This window comes from Nicotiana attenuata, unplaced genomic scaffold, assembly GCF_001879085.1.
Source record: "Nicotiana attenuata strain UT unplaced genomic scaffold, NIATTr2, whole genome shotgun sequence".
Classification (NCBI taxonomy): domain Eukaryota; kingdom Viridiplantae; phylum Streptophyta; class Magnoliopsida; order Solanales; family Solanaceae; genus Nicotiana; species Nicotiana attenuata.
In genome coordinates, this window is record NW_017672359.1 from 161,093 (window position 1) to 180,225 (window position 19,133).

Genomic DNA, 19,133 nt, shown 5'->3' on the forward strand with positions numbered 1-19,133 from the left:
TGCTGATGTATAGAATCCCATAATTGATATAGAAATGACTCAAGTCTTGACACCCTCCAAATGCAAAACCTCACTTTCTAGCCAAATTATACACCTGAAAATCTCCAATTGTTACATGTAAAACCCAGAACTCATTAGAACCATTCTCTCTAGTCATCCACTCTACCCAAACTGCAATTAGCCCGATCAAAAGAACCGAACAACCTGCGCCTCATTAGCACTTCTGACACTGCAGCATATAACCTTACCTTGATGCAACCATGCCACTTTCCTTTCCTATGCACTGAGCATTCTTTATCAACAACAACTCAAGACATTCCGTGATTCTCAAACACCTATGAAGCATGATATAACCTTACCTTAGTCGAAATTTTTTCCTTTACTCGAGCCATCCTCGGGCTCAATCTCCGCAAACCATAACTGATTCACCAGCACGCCTCAAACTGAAACCAACATAGCACATAACCGTGCAATCAGCCAATCAGTAGCAGACTCCCCCACTTGGCTCGAAGCCATAGATCAAAACACACACAATAACTCATAACACATATACTTTATTGCTACCTATATACCATAGTGTGATTAAACTCAATCCTTCATAAGCTCGTGATACACAGACCATCTAGTACTTTAAATCTTATGCAAATCTCGCATTCACCCTCGTAACAGTTGAACCCCACTCTTTTAAGCGACCCAAGTTTAAATTTCAACACATATATTTCACTTGTGAATGAGATCTTCTAACAGACAACATAAGGATCACACAACCTCAGAACACTCCGTAGGAGATAACCCCACCTGCTTGCCTCAAACTAACGTTTCTGTATAGCTTCCATGGTCATAAACATTACGCAGTCACTTAATCCTCCTGAGTCTGAACTCATACCATAACATGAAATTTACGTCACTCCCAACTAGAACACATGAAAAGATTCTTCACACACCCATAACTCAGGGATGTACCTCCAATCGAGATGAAAATCAAGTACCTAATAGTTCTTCTATCCTCCAGCAGACCCTTCTCGTCGTTTCCAAATCATATGAATGCACCTCGCAGTCATAACATACTCATCACGTAACTATCCAGTCATTACTTCTATCAATAGGGATACAACAAAACACATAGATCCAGAAACACGTGCTGACACAATCAGCACCTCGGTGCTCAAGCTATAGGCAAAAATCCAGCCTCGAGTCCTCCAGACTGGCCCAACATCAGCACATAGAGATCACATCTCACCCCTCAATCAGGGAATCACAACCCATCAATGCACATTTGATACTGAGCGCTCGTTCGCGCATACGAATGCGTGGAAGGAGTTCAAAGAGTTATATTTCAAGCTGAATCAAGGACGCACGATAAGAATTTCAAGAATATGAAGTTTTCCTAAAGGTTCTGCAGCCTCTCAAGGATAAATACAGACGTCTCCGTACCGATCCGCGAGACTCTACTAAACCAGCTCATGACTCGTGAGACCTATGCAACCTAGGCTCTGATACTAACCGATCACGACCCAAAACCCAGACCCGGTCGAGATGGCGCCTCTCGTGAAGACAAGGCCAGCCGGCACATTTCCAATCCAGTCTTTAAGCAATTAAACAATAAGCATTATGTCTAGACATGATATTAAACTCAGAAGTAACAATGACAATACAAAACAATTTGCGGAATACAAACCAACTCAGCCCGATACCGGGGTGTCACTAATCATGAGCATCTACTACAATTGTCTAGTAACATCAAGACCGAAATGGTTGGAAAAATCGCAATATTACATAAGGAGGAATAAAGAGGGAGAAAGCAGAGCTGCGATCGCCAGGCAGCTACCTTGCTAACTCCAATGACAATTGCCACCAAGCTCAGAAAATACCTGTATATGCACACAAGGTGCAGGGAGTAAAATGAGTACTGCCAACTCAGTGAGTAATAATCATAAGTAAAGTCTGAATGGTAAGAAATCACGAAAAGTGCATCAACATGCTGTATAGAAGCAGTTCAAAAACCAGTAACAAAGCAATGAAGCTGTAAAAATCCCTTAAAACATTTTAGCTCAGTTTAAACTTCTTTTTAAATGACTTTTTCAACGATTGTGCAAATGAATGCAGAACAACTAGTGCAGATAAGCACAGAAATCCGCCCCTCGGGCACAAATACACAATTTAACAGGTAATTGACAGGCAAATAAGAAAGATAAGCACATAAGGTTCGCCTCTCGGGCACAATATTAACAAATCCACCCCTCGGGCAATATCTCAGAACAGTACCAGCCCCTCGGGCTTACATAGAACAATACCAGCCCCTCGGGCTATACCTCACATCACAATGGGTACCCGCACTCACTGGGGGTGTGCAGACTCCTGGAGGGGCCCCTTACAACCCAAGCGCAATAACAAGCCATCTCGTGGCATTAAATCTAGGCCCTCAGCCTCATATCAATCAAGCCACCTCGTGGCGTACATATCTCAAGCCCTCGGCCTCACATCAGTATTAGTGTATCACCGCTGCGGCGTGCAGCCCGACCCAAAAGATATCCTCACAACACAGGCCCTCGGCCTTACAAATCAAAAATCACATAAGCCTCTCGGGCAACAGTAAAACAGTGTTTCTCAGCCCAAAACATCATTTAAATATCATTTGAGTATTAAAACTGAGTGAACATGGCTGAGTTTTAAAAACAGTGGAAAATAACATGACTGAGTTCAAATGTAAAGTCAAAACAGTGAGGAAATATTAACAAACATCCCCGAAGGGTTCAAATAGTTGGCAAGAAGCCGAAATATGGCATTCAGCCCAAATAATGATGATAACAAATAGATTTCAGTCAAATACGCGATAAAATCATCAATCGGGACGGACCAAGTCACAGTCCCCAATAGTGCACGACCCCACGCTCGTCATCAAGCGTGTGCCTCACCTCAATATAGCACTACGATGTGAATTCCGAGGTTTCAAGCCCTTAGAATATCATTTACAATCATTACTTACCTCGATCGGGTCCAAACTCTAGCCCGCGATGCCTTGCCCGCACGAATCGACCTCCGGATGCTCCAAATCTATCCATAATCAGTACATAATCATTAAAACATGCTAAGGGAGCGAAGCCCACTCGAAAATATCCAATTAAACATCCAAATCCCGAATTTGCTCAAACTCGACCCCCGGCCCACGTCTCGGAATCCGACAAAAGTTACATAAATAGAAACCTTGTCCTCACACGAGTCTATACATACTAAGAACATCAAAATCAGACCTCAATTGCCCCTTCAAATTTCCAATCAAAAGTCTAAATTTCCAAGCCCTAGTTCTTCACCTTTTGGCTTAATTTTCATGATTTACTAGGTGGAATTCACACAAGAAATCTTCTTGAATTCCCTCTTAAATTAGCTCTCCCAAGCTTCAAACTCGCTCAACAATGGAGGTTCTTAGCCTCAAAATCGCGGAATAGCCCTTTTAAAATATTCTGCCCAGGCATAAAAATCCTTCTTCGCGAACGTGGTCAAAGCCTCGCGTTAGCGAAGCACAAAAATCCGCTGACCAAAAATTCCCTTACGCGAACGCGACATCCATCTCGCGAACGCGAAGCGTCCGCTTTCCAAACCATCGCGAACGCGACCTCCTTACGCGAACGCGAAGCACAAAAGGCTGGGACCCCATCTTTTTTTACTTACTCTATGCGAACGCAGAGGATCAAACATCACAACATCGTGAATGCGACACACTAAACGCGAACGCAAAGGCAAAAAGTCGCACCTCAGAAGATCACCCTTCGCGAACGCAGGTCCCTGACCGCGAACGCGAAGAACAAATTGTCTGCAACACTTCAGCTGGTTTTCTGCAATTTCAAACAACACGAAATGGTCCGATTGACCACCCGAAACTCACCCGAGGCCCTCGGGACCTCAACCAAGCATGCCAACATATCCCATAACATCATTCACACTTGTTCCAACCTTCGGAACACTCATAACAACATAAAAACACCAAATTTGCACCGGATTCAAGCCTAAGAATTCCAAATTCTTCCAAATTACGCTTTTGATCAAAAACACACCCAAACAACGTCCGAATGACCTGAAATTTTGCACACACATCCCAAATGACACAATGGAACTACTGCAACTTTCGGAATTTCATTCCAACCTCTATATCAAAATCTCGCCTATCAACCGGAAATCGCCAAAATATCAACTTCGTCATTTCAAGCCTAAAGCTACTCCAAACCTCTAAAACTCATTCCGATCACACTCCTAAGTCATAAATCACCTCCCGAAGCTAACCGAATCATAAAATTCTGATCCGAGATCATATGCAAACAAGTTAAATCTTGGTCAAACCTTTGAAATTTTTAGCTTCAAACTGAGAACTGTTCTTCCAAATTCATTCTGATTACCTTGAAAGTCAAAACCAACAATTTACATAAGTCTCAATACATCATACGGGGCAGGTCATGCCCGAGAACTGGCGAGCATGGTGCAAAAGCTCTAAACGACTGGTCGGGTCGTTACAGTATCATCACTATATGGCTGCAGAAGGAGCCTCAGGGTCAAGGAGCATGGCTGTTGAGAGTAATATCATCCATGGTTGGGGCCTTTGATTTCTAATTCCCACTTAGCTTCTGGATATAGTATAAGTTTTTGCAAGCAAGTTTTTCCGACTAAAAACTCAGTGACATATTTATGGTTTGAAGTGCTTGTCATATAATGTATAATTTGAGTAAGTGTTTTATACACTCCTGTTTAACTTCATATACTTTCCTATTTTCTCACCAAATTAACTGGTAATGCATAGTTTGACTAAACAAAAGCAAATGACATGTAGCATTTACCAGCACAAAGGAAATTGGTGACGATCTATGTTATCCGGGCAAGCTCTAATTTAATCAAGGGCACATACACAATAGGACCTTAGTATCATAACTAACAAAGAAGCTAGGATCTTAAACAACATCATAATATATGATACTTGAGAGGTAGATGAGTATATGGATAAGAGCAGAACAACCTTTAACTTGTTAGCCTTATAAAAATCTCAACAGAAAGTTCCTATAACATGGAGGGGTACGTAGAACACATAAGTCAAGGCAAATACACACACCAAATAGAAGTTCATACATGGGAGTCTTAACATGAAACATCTAAGATAGAACATGGAGGGGTACGCAGTACCATCTAGCACTGCTACAGAAAAGCAAACAAGGTAGCAAACTATCTCGCGGCTCTAAGTCACACACCACATACATAAGGAATGTTTCCAGAACGAAATGTCTAAACAACATTTCTGATTTTCTGTCAAGTAAAGCCGTCTCCAGAAACAAAAGAGCAAGTAGATTTCATATGAAGACAACTAGACGTACGAAGTACTGTTCACCTTGAGTGATGGCACATAGATTAAGTTCAGCACTCATCAAGCATATTCTTCTTTGAAAAAAGAACAAAAAATAAAAGAGCAAACAAACAGAATATCCCAACAAAACATCATACACCTATTAAATCAACTGGATTAAAGCTGGAGCAATGGCAACACAAATATCCAACTCACTTTTGCATGCCAAGCTGCGTTCTTCTTTTAACACACGGAATGTTCCAATTCCAAAAATGATAAACAAAGAATACAAAGAAGATTTTTGATGTTCTATTTCTAACTGAAACTTCACAAAGACTACTAAAACCCACAGGGTAATTTCCAAATTAACTTTTATCAATTAGCAGTCAGCAGCGCACAAATCATTCATAACGCCACTTTAGAAAAAATTAACAGCTAGATGACAATATCCACACAAATCACAACATAGGTGAGAAGGAACAATTCCTGCACTGATGTTACTCATTGCAGATATTGTAATGCAAGCCCCATACTCCATCTTGATCTGCCACTCTGAAAAGAAACCAAGAGAATACAGGGGAAAGAATATAACAGATCAGGTCAAATCACCATATATCTGTTATGTCGCATGGTTGAACTTCAGTTAGCTTGGATTAAAATTGATTCCAAGAATGTTAAGAAAGATCAGTGTCAACAGATAATGACATAGTGATTATCCTTCCAGGAAAATTACAGCAGTGCTCATGTTAGTGATTGCTATTACTGTAGAAATATGATTATCCACACACAGTTCAGAAGAAAAAACCAGTTAATATGAAGTCGAGAAAAAACCAGCTAAAACCAACCTTTCTGTTGAAATAGAACCAACACATTACTAAAACCAGAGATACCAACACATTACTAAACCCCTAAACATGAAGTCACTACAGAAGGAAGGAAGAAGAAATTTCGAGAAGGAAGAAGAATTGTTAAGAAGGAGCGGAGCAAGTACCTGTTGTTGTTGCATTCTGGTCAAGAAACTAGCAAATTGTTCGTGCATCTTCTTCTCCACTTCTAGACAGATCCTCTTGTCTGTTTCTGCATTTGCGTGTTGACGCTCCTCATTTGCGTGTTGACGCTCCTCTACCAACTTCCTTTCCAACTCAATTTCCATATTTCTTCGCAACTCAGCAACCATTTGTTCACGTTCTTCTTGCAACTTCCTATCCATCTCGGCTTGCATCTCCTGACGCACACGCTGGCCTCTGTGTTTGCCTGCTGAGTGTTACTCTTTTTAGGAGGCTTCTTTCCGTATCCTTTTCCACGAACATAGCATGTTCTCTCACCAACAACGGAGGATAAAATCTCATCTCTAGTCATGGGATGCTCGATCTCCTTAGATTGTTGCTGAGCGACAACTTCCTGGAGTTGACCCTGCATTTATGCATAATCAATTAAATCAAAACATAATAAAACATATTAAATGAAACTTACAGAAACAGAGAACTTTATAAGTGTTTTTAGATAATTACATGAATTTGTTGGGATTGTGAATCCAACCACACCAGTTTGCCTCTATCATCCTTGGGTGTATGTTGGATCTCCCAAACTTTATCTGGTGTGTCCGATTCTCCAGTAATAGAATTTCTCTACAATATAGTTACGGAGAAAAAATAAATAAGCGAATATATAAATATGTAAATAACAAAGAAGCATATGTGGTAGTAGGGGACTAAATATATTTTTACTGTAGATTCCTCTACTTCTGCAAAAGACTTTGTACCACAACTATTCAGAGATTTTAAAACAGGCAAAAGCTATTCGAAGATCAAACTACGAAGACAAGAAAACTCCTAGGATTCTTTAACCGAGTGAATCAGTCAATCTAATTGCTAAGAGTGAAACTAATCCCATACCAAGAAGAGACCTGCCAGAACCAAAATTGTGTTTTCAATGATAATAATCTTGAGCGGCTTAGGAGAACAGCAAATAAACAAAGACCGATCCATTTCATAAAAAACTTGAACCCAACTCGAACACGACTAGGAAGAACCAAGCTTCGCTGTGGGGTGTAAGAAAGTTACTTAATAAAAGGGAAGAAAACAAGAAAACAGCAACAACGGGTTGGTGAGATCTCCTTCAACGAAATTCTTTGGGGTTTATATCTGTGATAATTTACTGGTGGATAGATATGCACTACTCTCAGTTAGTATACCTAATTTTTCATGAAGAGGGTCAGACACAATGAGCAAGTTTCTGATGGGAAATTTTGAATTATATATTTCACATTTTCTCACAGAAAATGTAAACTTAAAACTGCTCTGGTTAGAACTGCATAACACACAAGTTTTCACTCACACATGGCAAAGGATTTATATCATTATCACCTTTCAATAGTCACTTTTGAGAATTATCGAAGATATGTCCAACAATATACTAATGAGATAACTTAATCAAAGCCTACTGGCATGTATAGAAGTGAAATTTTTTAATTAAAAATTTCAACTTTAAAAAATTAAACTACTTGATTACAGCAATGCAACTTCTTTTCCCAAAGAAAAACGAAAAGATTAGGGATTTTAACATACCTGAGTTGTTAAAATTTCACTTCTATATTATTTTGCCCTTTGCCGACTTCCGCAATTGTGTACAAGTTCTTGAATACTTGAAGTTGAAGAAGCTTTGAATCGAAAGACCCTTGTGGTCTTCTTCTTCGCACAACTCGATTCACAAATTCAAACCAAAACTCGTCAAACCAACTTCCAATCTTAAGATTTAGCTTCAAAATGAATTTTTCGGCAAGTATCATAAACACCCAATCGAATTCACATTCTGATTTGAGGGATTTCGATTTGGGTGAGATTTTTGAGGGATTTCTATTATCTAGACAGATTTCTAGCTAGAGAGGACCGTTTTAGGGTTTCGATTTGGGATTTCTAGCTATAGAGGACCGATTTTGGGCACTTCTCTGTTCTTCACACCGACTCGATGCGTTCGAGATGAGAGTTTCGTTGCTTCTGTCTCTGGACCGATTTTAGTGTTTCATTTACTAATTATTTTCTTTTGTTATTTTAAAAGGGAATAGGAGCGACCCAGTTGCTGCAATACATATTTAGCGGCGACTTTACAAAAGTCGCCACAATAAATATGGAGCCAAAATTTTAATTTTAGCGGGAGTGAAAATTTTAGCCACTTTAGAGGCGACCTACGAACAGTCGCTGCTAAATATAAAAAAATTGTGGCAACTTTTAAAGTCGCTGCTGATAATATATATTTTGTAGCAACTTATAGGGTTGCTGCTAAATGTCGCCACTAATTATCCAATTTCTTGTAGTGGAAGAAACAAAGAAAAGTACGTTTGATGAGGAAAATCCAAGACGTAGTAAACATCAAAGGACAGCTACTTCCTTTGGACCAGATTTTCTGGCGTTCTTATTGGAAAATGAGCCTTAAACGTTCAAAGAAGCAATGTCTTCCTCAGAAACACAATATTGGAAAGAGACAGTCAATAGTGAGATAGAATCCATATTAAGTAATCATACTTGGGAATTGGTTGATCTTCCTCCGGGAAATAAACCTTTGGGTTCTAAATGAATTTTCAAAAGGAAAATAAAAGCTGATGGTACTATTGACAAATATAAGGCAAGATTAGTTGTTAAAGGGTTTAGACAACGAGAAGGTCTTGATTACTTTGACACATACTCGCCGGTAACAAGGATTACATCTATTCGGGTGTTAATAGTGTTAGCCGCCGTGTATGGCCTTCAAATCCATCAGATGGATGTAAAGACGCCCCTCTTAAATGGAGATTTAGAGGAAGAAATCTATATGGAACGACCTGAAGGGTTTGTAGTTCCGGAAAAGAAAAGAAGGTGTGTCGACTTGTTAAGTCACTTTACGGACTAAAACAAGCACCAAAACAATGGCATGCGAAATTTGACCAAACAATGTTGTCAAATGGTTTCAAGATCAATGAGTGTGACAAATGTGTTTATATAAAGAATAATCCAAATCAAATAGTCATTGTTTGTTTATATGTGGTTGATATGTTGATAATAAGTAACGATATGGCTAACATAAAATGCTACTAAGTGCATGCTTACTAGTAAATTTGATATGAAAGATTTAGGAGTTGCCGATTTAATTTTGGGAATTAAGATCCTACAGAATCCGTCTAGCTTTGTCTCAATCTCATTATATTAAAATGGTTCTTGAAAAGTTCAAATATTCAACTTTAAAGAAGCAAAAACGCCAATTGATTTAAACCATACTCTTGTAAAGAATAAAGGTTAAAGCAAATCTCAATTGGAATATGCTCAAGTGTTGGGAAGTTTGATGTACATCATGAATTGTACATGACCTGATATAGCTTGTGCAATAAGCAAGCTTAGTCGATACACAAGTAATCCCAACCAAGCTCATTAGATAACAATGAAACGAGTTTTGGGATATTTGAAATATACTCAAGACTATGCATTGCATTACAATAATTATCTCGCAGTTATTGAGGGATATAGTGATGCAAATTGGATCAACGGATCAACGGAAACAAAACCCACAAGTGGATAAGTTTTTACCATTGGTGGAGGAGCAGTGTCTTGAAAGTCGTCCAAAAAGACATGCATCGCTCGCTCTGCAATGGAGTCTGAGTTTATAGCTTTAGACAAGGCCGGTGAAGAAGCTGAATGGCTCCGGAATTTCTTAGAAGACATTCCTTTTTGGCCCAAACCTTTGGCACCTGTATGCATACATTGCGATAGTCAAGCAGCAATAGGAAGGGCTGGGAGCGTTATGTATAACGGGAAATCTCTTCACATTCGACGAAGGCGTAATACCATTAGACAACTACTCTCTAGTGGAATTATCACAATTGACTATGTAAAGTCAAAAGATAATGTATTGGATCCGCTTACAAAAGGCCTACCTAGAGAGGCGGTTGAGAAGTCATCAAAAGGAATGGGACTATGGCCAAAGACAAGTCACTATGGCGGTAACTCTACCTAGAAGACTGGAGATCCCAGGATCTAGGTTCAAGGAGATCAAACAAAGTCATTAGTGACGGTTCAACATTGTCGAATAAAATTTTGGTCCATTCTCATGATGCAGACAATGTTCAGTACCAAGGATAAAGCGTTAGGACTTTCTAATGGTTTCTAAGTTTGATACGGGGTAAATCAAATAGTGTATCTATGGGATAACACATTTAGGAATCACCTATATAAGTGTGAAGTGTAAGCCGCTTCAAGGAGAATGATGTAAGGCCAGTTCTCTACGCACTTATGAAACCAGGCAGTGTTCATGGCTGAAACGAACACAACAATGAGAAACAAAGACGGTTAAGGGTTGATTGTATGACATATGGTTGTCTAGGTATACACCAAAGTTCGACGATTCAAAGATATCAAATCTACCGATTGATCGAGTATATCCGACATATGTTCACTATGGAAAGTTCAAAGGGAAACTTACTTATCCAGATGCGGTTAATCCTTACTTGCGAATCACACACAGTTTTTCATGCATATTTGTTTCGGATAGCCATTCCCCATTCATGTGGGGGATTGTTGGATTTTGTTCTTAATAGCAAAAGGAGGTGTGAATGGAAAATGATGGGAAAAGAAATGGAGGGAAGTAAAATTTTGAATTAGTTCACTTTACTAATGCACTTTGTCCCTCATTGGAAGAAGGAAAGAAAATCTTTGTGTATATATATAGAAGCTCATCTTCTAGCTCTTAAAGAGTTAAGAAGAAGTGGTGCCTCGCGCCGTCGTCGTCGTCGCTCGGCTCGGCTTCGGCTTCGGCTTCGGCTTCGGATTTAGATTCGGATTCGGATTTGGATTTGGTCAAAGATTGATTGATTAATCTTTTTGGACGAAATTCTTTTCAATTAATTAATCAAATTAATTAATGAAAATTCAATCCGAAAAAACCCGCGACCCACAACCCGGTCCGGTCCGGTCCGTTTTTCTTTCCCGAATTATTTTAAATCCGTTAGTTGTTTCCCGCGATTTTTTCCATCTGTTCCAACAGCCACAGCTGTTCCAACAGCCATGGCTATTCTGAAAGGTTGCAAACCTGATAACTAGGGATTTTGACGTGTTTCATGCTCCTTCTTGCTTACGCTTTGATTATAAATTCTTATAAAATAGACCCAAAAGGCTCATAAGTTGTGCTTGATTGCAGGTTTGATCAACAAAGTGACGAGATGTCAAATATTGGCTCAAAAGGAGTGAAACCTGCACAAGTATCAAAGACAAAGGAAACTCAGGACAAACTAGCCTAGTGCGGCCGCAGTCCATTCTGTGCTGTCCGAACTAGGGAGATTCAGAGACTGCATTTTTAGGGCATCAAAGCAGTGCAGTCGCAGTAGATATTGTGCGGCCCGCACTGGAGACACCGCGGCCGCATCACCATTTTATGCGATCCGCGGAAACAAACTTCAGAGAGATGTCAAGTGCCAAGTTTCAAGCCTGTGCGGTCCGCGGTCGTGTTTGTGCGGACCGCGCTAGATGCCTCCGCGGTTGCAGTCCATTCTGTGCGGTCCGCGGAGCCTGGGTTCAGAGAGTGATTTTTCAGAGTCAAGAGCCTAGTGCGGCCGCACACCATTTTGTGCGGTCCGCACTGACCCCGCAGGGGCATTTTTGTCCAGTTTTTCCAGCTTAGTATAAATAGAATATTTTTCCATTTTTAGGGTAATCAGCTATTATCAGATATTACAGAACAGTAGCTGCGCTCGTGAGAAGCCATTTTGTAGCCATTTTGGGCACTTTAACGTAGTTTTAGCAATTGAATCATTATATTTACTTCAGTAATTTAATATTATGCCTTTCTCTTCATCTATTTCTCTGATTTTATCTTCAAGCATGAGTAGCTAAACCCATTAGCTAGGGTTGTGGCTCAACCCTAGTGTGGGTAATTGATGGGTGTTGTGATTTAAGGTTAGATTGATTATGGGTGTTTGTTATTTGGGTCAATTTTATGGTTTAATTTATGAATTAGTGGTTGCAAACACTAGTTTGTGCTTAGTAGACTTGGGTTCTTCTTGAGAAAGAGAGCCTAAGTCTCCCAAATTGACTCAACAAGAAATTGGGATGGACTCAAGAGATTTGATAGTCCAATTAAAGGGTTAAACCTCGAGAGAGTAATTACCCGACTTGAACCCTAGTTGCTTGGGCAATTATGCATACCCAATTGGTCTCGAGAGAGTCAATTGGGCAAAACCACTCTTTCTACCGAGAGGTGTAGACTGGGTAGTATTGAGCAATGGTTATAACATATTTCCCCAATCATGTCGATCGTGCCTTAGATGCAATTACCCGTCAATTAACCACCTAGGTGAAAGTTACTATCCTAGTGCCTTTTAAACCATTAGATACAACTTGTAGCAATTCTCGTTTTGCATAATCTAGCTGCATTTATAATTAGTAGTTGATAATAGTAGAATATAAAGAAAAGACCAAAAATGATTGAGAGTGATATTTGGAACAATTACACAACTCCACTCTAGATAGATACTCGATTCCATTCCTAGCTCACTGCGGAAATCGATCCCGACCCACGAATCGGTTAAAAGCTATTGCGACCCTCTCTCGCTATTTTTTAGTGGTGCGGAGTTGGCAGCGATCAAAACTTTTCCAGAAACAGTGCAAAACTTGGCTATAAATAGAGGGGCTTAGCCTCATTTTCCACCACCGAAAAATCTGACATCACTCCCCTCAAACTTCTGCATTCTGCATTGTTTTCTAAAACCAAAAACGTAAGAATTTTGTGTGATTTGCTCCGCCATTTGAGTTCGACGAAATTCTGTGATTTGAAGTGCCGCTATCACAGAATAGTTATTCCGTTCTATCCTGGGAGAATTAATCCGCAACCTTGGGCATTGTGAGGGGATTAAATTCTTTAAGGAAACACAAGAAACTTGTGGGCTCGGCATTTTATGCTTTTATTTTATAAACTAACGTTTGTTCATTTACTGCTTTTTGAATACAGAGTTCTAACAGGTTCGACCGAAACCATATTTGACGTGCTAGCTCCGCCTCTAGTGTTTGATAAAGATTTGGCACACACCAAATGTATCTTTCGAAACTTGTAATCTCTAACCCAAGCCTTTTTATGATTATAAGAACATGTCATTGAAACCAAAATGAGAGCTTTAAGATTAAAAACAAAAGTCTTCAACTATAGAAGTCTGTTACAAGAAATGTGCCAATAATATTATAGTATCAACTTATATTAATTCCTAGTTAACTACCATAATATGTATGTTTAATTTTAATTATACTAATGAGCTTAATTTGGGGTTTGCAGGAAAACTTCAGGTTCATGGTGCATGAGAGAGTCTGCAATAATGGAAGATGGTTGTGCATGGAGGAAATATGGGCAGAAGAATATACTCAATTCAAAGTATCCAAGGTATATTAAGGACCCGTATGTCCATTAAAAAAATTCTTTTGAAGAAAAATGTTTGTACATGAAAATTTTCAAGTTTTTGAAACTTTTCAGAAAACCCACTTTTTCCAAAATTTTCAAACAAAAAAAATTTCTCATATATTTTAAGTGCAATGCATGTCCAAATAATTTCAAATTTCAAATATCATTTTTTCAACTTAACCTTCAAATACTACTAGTTTTTAAAAATTAAGTATTTTTTATGCCCAAACGCCTACTAAATATACTCAACCAACAAGCTTCTTCCTTTTCCCCCTTTTCTGGAGCACGACCTGCAAAATTAGTTTAACTTTTATGGTTAACAGTTCGAATTTTTCATACATAGATGTTAGAAATTACCGTATCTTCTAGAGACTTCTAGTGTGGCTCACATATAAGGTAATAAATTATTTACCTTATCTCCCAAAGGAAATAATATATCAGATAATATTCTGTAGTTATGCATGTATGGTAGTTTCTTTGATGGAAAGAAATTACCATATATTAGGAGTCTCTAGGGTAATTATAATTTATGGAGAAGTCCCTAGGGCTAAAGTATTTGCCTAAGAGTCCATAACCTACCTATAAATACGCATGTGACTTCATCAGTCTAGCATCCTACGATAGGCACAGTCTAGAAGACTCCTTAGATTTTCTCTCAAGGTTCTTCCAAGGAATTCCCCACATCACTTGAACATCCATGGCTGAAGGTACGTTCCCATTAATATACCCCTGTGTCGGCTCTGTGTTTGTATTCGAATTTTCAACATGTGGTATCAGAGCCTGCCTTTTAGCTATGTTGTTCAGTGTTTATTGATGATGATTGTAATTTATCATGTTCCTGTAACATGAAATTTCTCAATTCCATGGAGAAATTTTACTAGTGTGTCGTCTCTAACCTTTATTTATATCTTAAACATATAGTTACTCACATGAGGTTTGAAGTTTTAAATTAAGAGTTGGATCCATGGCACACTGTGTGTATTTGAGAGTGAATTGTAAAGTAGCTGTTGTTAGTCAGTGTTGTCCATTTTTTTTTATTCTTAAGTTTCAATATTTTGAATACTTGTTGGACCTAAATATTTGTAGCCGTTATAAATATAAAAGGTCTCATATTATTGTTTGTAATATGTGAGTTTGGTATTCTTGCATTGACTAGAATTAACAAGCAATTGGTAAAACTTTTAAACAAATGGTTATTTTGTATTATTTGGATCTACTCTACTTTTTAGTAGTGAAAATATCCTAGTCAAAGTTTATTCTTACAAGGTTGATCTCATGACCATGCTTAGTTTTCTATATATATGTTTAAAAAGGTCACATGGTTCTGAAGTTTCGTGATCTTTGCTCTTTACTTCCTCATCAAAATTTTGGAGTCTCTGTTTCAAATTTGGGGTCTTTGTTTGTTATTTTGGATTAAAAATGTCACGACCCATTTCCAAAAATAGATCGTGATGGCGCCCAACACCATAGTCAGGCAAGCCAATGCGGAAAATGTAACTAATTTCTCACATTTACTTTTACCAAAATAAGTACAACAATTCATAAAGCTCAAGTCAAATCAGAGATGAACAATAATGTGCCAAAATAGTTATACAACCCCAAAATAATAGTCTACTAACGTGTGTGCCAAGACCTGGTGTCACAAGTAATGGGCAACTAGTAGAATGTACAAAAGAATAAAACTATCCTACTGTCCGAGATAGAGTAGACAACAAAGTAAAGAAAGACTCCATCAAGCTGCTGAACGGCACAGGAAGGGAGCAGCTCATCGTGGAAGTCTCAAACTATGAATCAGGGGCGCGCATCAAACTGATAGCCAGATGTACCTGCCTCAGATCCTATACAATTAAGTACAGAAGCGTAGTATGAGTACATAAACAACATGTACCCAGTAAGTATCCTGTCTAATCTCGATGAAGTAGAGACGAGAGGTCAACTTGATACCACCAGGGTCAAATAATATAATAAGGTTTTATGCTAAGCATGGGAGTCACAGATAATCAACAGTTTGTAGCAAGAGATACAAGTCATGTTATTAACAATTTTGCAGTCAACCAATCACATCTCAAATATCTAGCAGGACAAGTCATAGATGAGGTTTCACATAGCTATCATGCGCACACTATGCCGAGGTCGACGGCCCGATCCAACAGAAAATAAACTATGCACTGCCTGAGGGTCGAATGGCGCGAATCATAGATGCATCTATTTCTACTGAGGCGATCGGCCCGATCCACAAATATCAAGTAATATCAAGAAAACACATGAATGCGCATTTATTTCCAAGTAAATTCATACAAGTGTCCAACAAATGTATACATTCGCTTATTTTCCTTTCCAAGTCCCTAGCATATCCTAAGTGATCACATTAGCAAGAAGATATAGAGACATACACCAATAAAGCATGATACGAGTCCTAGACTACCCGGACAATTAACATAATAGTAGCTACGCACGAACTCTCGTCACCTAGTGCGTTCGTAGCCCCCGCATTTAATAGCAAATTACTCAATTATTATACCTATGGGGACAATTCCCTCTTACAAGGTTAGAAAGGAGACTCACCTCGCTCCAAAGTGCACTTCCAATACCAAGAACGAGCTCAAACCCTCAATTCGGAGCCGAACGATCCCAAACTAGTTAAATAAAGTAGGAACTAGTCAATATAAGCTCACAAGGTCGGATTCTAACTATTTAAGCAATTTCCCAATCATTAACACAAGTTTCTTAAAATCCGACCCCGGGCCCGCGTGCCCGTATTCTGAAACTTTTCGAAGAAAGTTGTTCTCTATAACCTAAGGATCAATAATATACGATTTCTAATCCATTTCATAACAAATTTCGTAGTTAAATCTAAATTTTGTTAAAACCCTAGGTTTTGTTCTAACCCTTGATTTTACCTAAATTCTAGTGTTTAATCTACCTAAGATACAAGTAAGCTAAGAATAGGTGGGATAAACTTACCTCAAGATGCTAGGTGGAAGTCTTCTCTCAAAAGCTCCCAAAATCGCCAATGGAAGAGTGAAAAGTGGCAAAAATGGTTTGGAACCCGTTCTAAATGAAGCTCACTGCTTCAGTGATTTTCGCATCTGCGGTCAGGGGACCGCAGCTACAGTCCCGCATCTGCGAGAAAGGGGCCGCATCTGTGGACGTAGGCCAAAAAGGGTGGGACCGCTTCTACGGTTTTGGGCTTGGCCAGCCTTGGCCGCATTTGCGAGGGACGGACCGCTTCTGCAGTCCCGCACCTTCGGCCGACCAACCGCAGGTGCGGTTATGACAGAAGCAGCAGCGTCAACACTTCCCACATTTTTCAACTTCACTCGAGCCTCGTCCGTTTGACGCTCGGGGATCTCGGGCCCCGCCCGAACATACCAAAAGTCTGAAATCATGAAACGGACCTACTCGAACCTTCGGAACGCCCGAAACAACGCTAAATCTAAGAATCACCCCCTAAAACCAATTGAATGAAACTTATGAACTTCAAGTTCTTAATTTTCCTCTAACAAGCCGAAACGCTCTTAAACTACTCGGATTGACACCAAATTTTACGAGCAAGTCTTAAATATTATATTGGACCTGTACTGGGCTTCGGAACCAACATACGAGCCCAATACCAACGTGATTAATCATTAATTAGTTTCTTTAAATCCGTAGAATTTCAATTTAACAATTTCTAATAAAAATTCATTACTCGGGCTAGGGACCTCGGAATTCGATTCCGGGCATACGCCCAGGTCTCATATTTTCTTGCGGACCCTCTGGAACCGTCAAAACATGAATCCGGGCCCGTTTGCTCAAAATGTTGACCAAAGTCAAACTTAGCCTTTTAAGAAAATCCTAAGGAGTCAAATGAGCATAATTCAATCCAAACTCTTCCAAATCCCGAACCAACCATCCCCGCAGGTCGTAAATTAGTTAAAGCAAGTACGGAGAGTTTTATTTTGGGGAACAATGTTCTAAAAAGCAAAACGACCGGTCGGGTCGTTACAAAAAATCTAGGCACTATTCATAAAAAATTCAAGTGTTTTGGAATAAAGAAATTTGACTAACTGTTCCTTTATCGTTATTTAAGTTCGTGACGTGTGAATTAGTTATAAGAAATAACCTTTTGTAGAGCGTTATGCTTATATCAAGTAAGGCAACATTTGTTTAAGTTGATTGCTAAAGTTAATTATTCTAAGATGTCATTTTGAGTTTTCTTTTATATGATGTATTTAGGAGTGGCCACAACATCTTGAATATTTAATATAAAAGAAATTGAGTTTATTAATCACATAATGTTTAGTGATTAAAGGTTATAATGACATCTATTTAGTATAGTTATCTTATTAAAATGGTAACCCGACCCTACAGGGAGGTAACCATTTTGGTGAGATTAATTGGAATGAGATAGTAAACATTTAAGTTAAATTATCTTATGCCCATAGGTACGAATAATTTTTTATGTATTTTGGTTTACTAGTCTAATAAAGTTAGTAAATTCTATGCATGAGTTGCAACCTCTGCCCACAGGAAGGTCTAGAATTTACTATGAATCGGTATTTTACGCGATTTATCTTTGATGGATTGTACTTCATAGCTTATGTATGTTTATCCTTGTTTTGCAGTATTTACCGCATTTCTTACTGGTACTTTTAATGAGAATGCTCGAATTCCAATGCTTTCTGGTGACAATTACGCTGAATGGAAGGAGAAAGTCCTTTTCACTTTAGGGTGCTCGGATCTAGACCTGGCACTCCGTGTGGATGAACTACATATTCCCACTGAATCAAGTACGCCAGCTGCTAAGGCTAATTATGAGTGGTGGGAGGGATCTAATCGCTTAAGTTTAATGCTCATAAAAGCTCACATAAGCCAAAGCACTAGGGGTTCTATCCCTGAGAGGGATAAGGTCAAAACTTACATGAAGGCAATTGATAAACAATTTGTGAGCTGTGATAAGGCATTGGCCAGCACCCTTATGAAGACGCTCTCAAGTATGACTTTCGACAGAAATCGTACAGTGCATGAGCACATTATGAAGATGAGAGACATTGTTGCTAAACTCAAGTCCGTTGAGGTTGATATGTCTGAACCATTTCTTGTGCATTTCATTCTCAACTGACTTCCTACAGAATATGGTCCGTTCAGGATTTCTTACAACACACATAAGGATAAATGGTCAATCAATGAACTTTGAACATGTGTGTTCAAGAAGAAGAGAGGTTGAAGCATGAGACACCTGAAAGTGTTAACATGGTGACTCGTGGTAAGAGAAATGCAAAGAAGGACAAAAGTTTTCCCATGAAGAAGAAAAACACCTTTGACAAAGATGCTTGTCATTTATGTAAGAAGAAGGGACACTGGAAGAATGATTGCTTGAAATACAAGAAATGGCTTGAGAAGAAAGGTAATCTTACCT

The 19,133-nt window shown here is 39.0% G+C and overlaps 1 protein-coding gene and 1 long non-coding RNA gene across 2 annotated transcripts; one reads left to right on the plus strand and one right to left on the minus strand.

The window, feature by feature from the left end:
* Positions 1-5,462: 5,462 nt before the first annotated feature.
* Positions 5,463-8,340, minus strand: LOC109212908. The gene is made up of 4 exons (XR_002065930.1): positions 7,891-8,340; positions 6,835-6,951; positions 6,315-6,736; positions 5,463-5,875 (listed from the first exon to the last, which is right to left on the minus strand). It is a non-coding gene; the product is annotated as an uncharacterized LOC109212908 (long non-coding RNA).
* A 6,089-nt stretch (positions 8,341-14,429) lies between these two features.
* Positions 14,430-18,836, plus strand: LOC109212906. Its single transcript, XM_019376636.1, has 2 exons — positions 14,430-14,439; positions 18,340-18,836. Exons 1-2 carry the CDS (start codon positions 14,430-14,432, stop codon positions 18,834-18,836), a joined length of 507 nt encoding a protein of 168 aa, XP_019232181.1.
* The last annotated feature ends 297 nt before the right edge of the window (positions 18,837-19,133 follow it).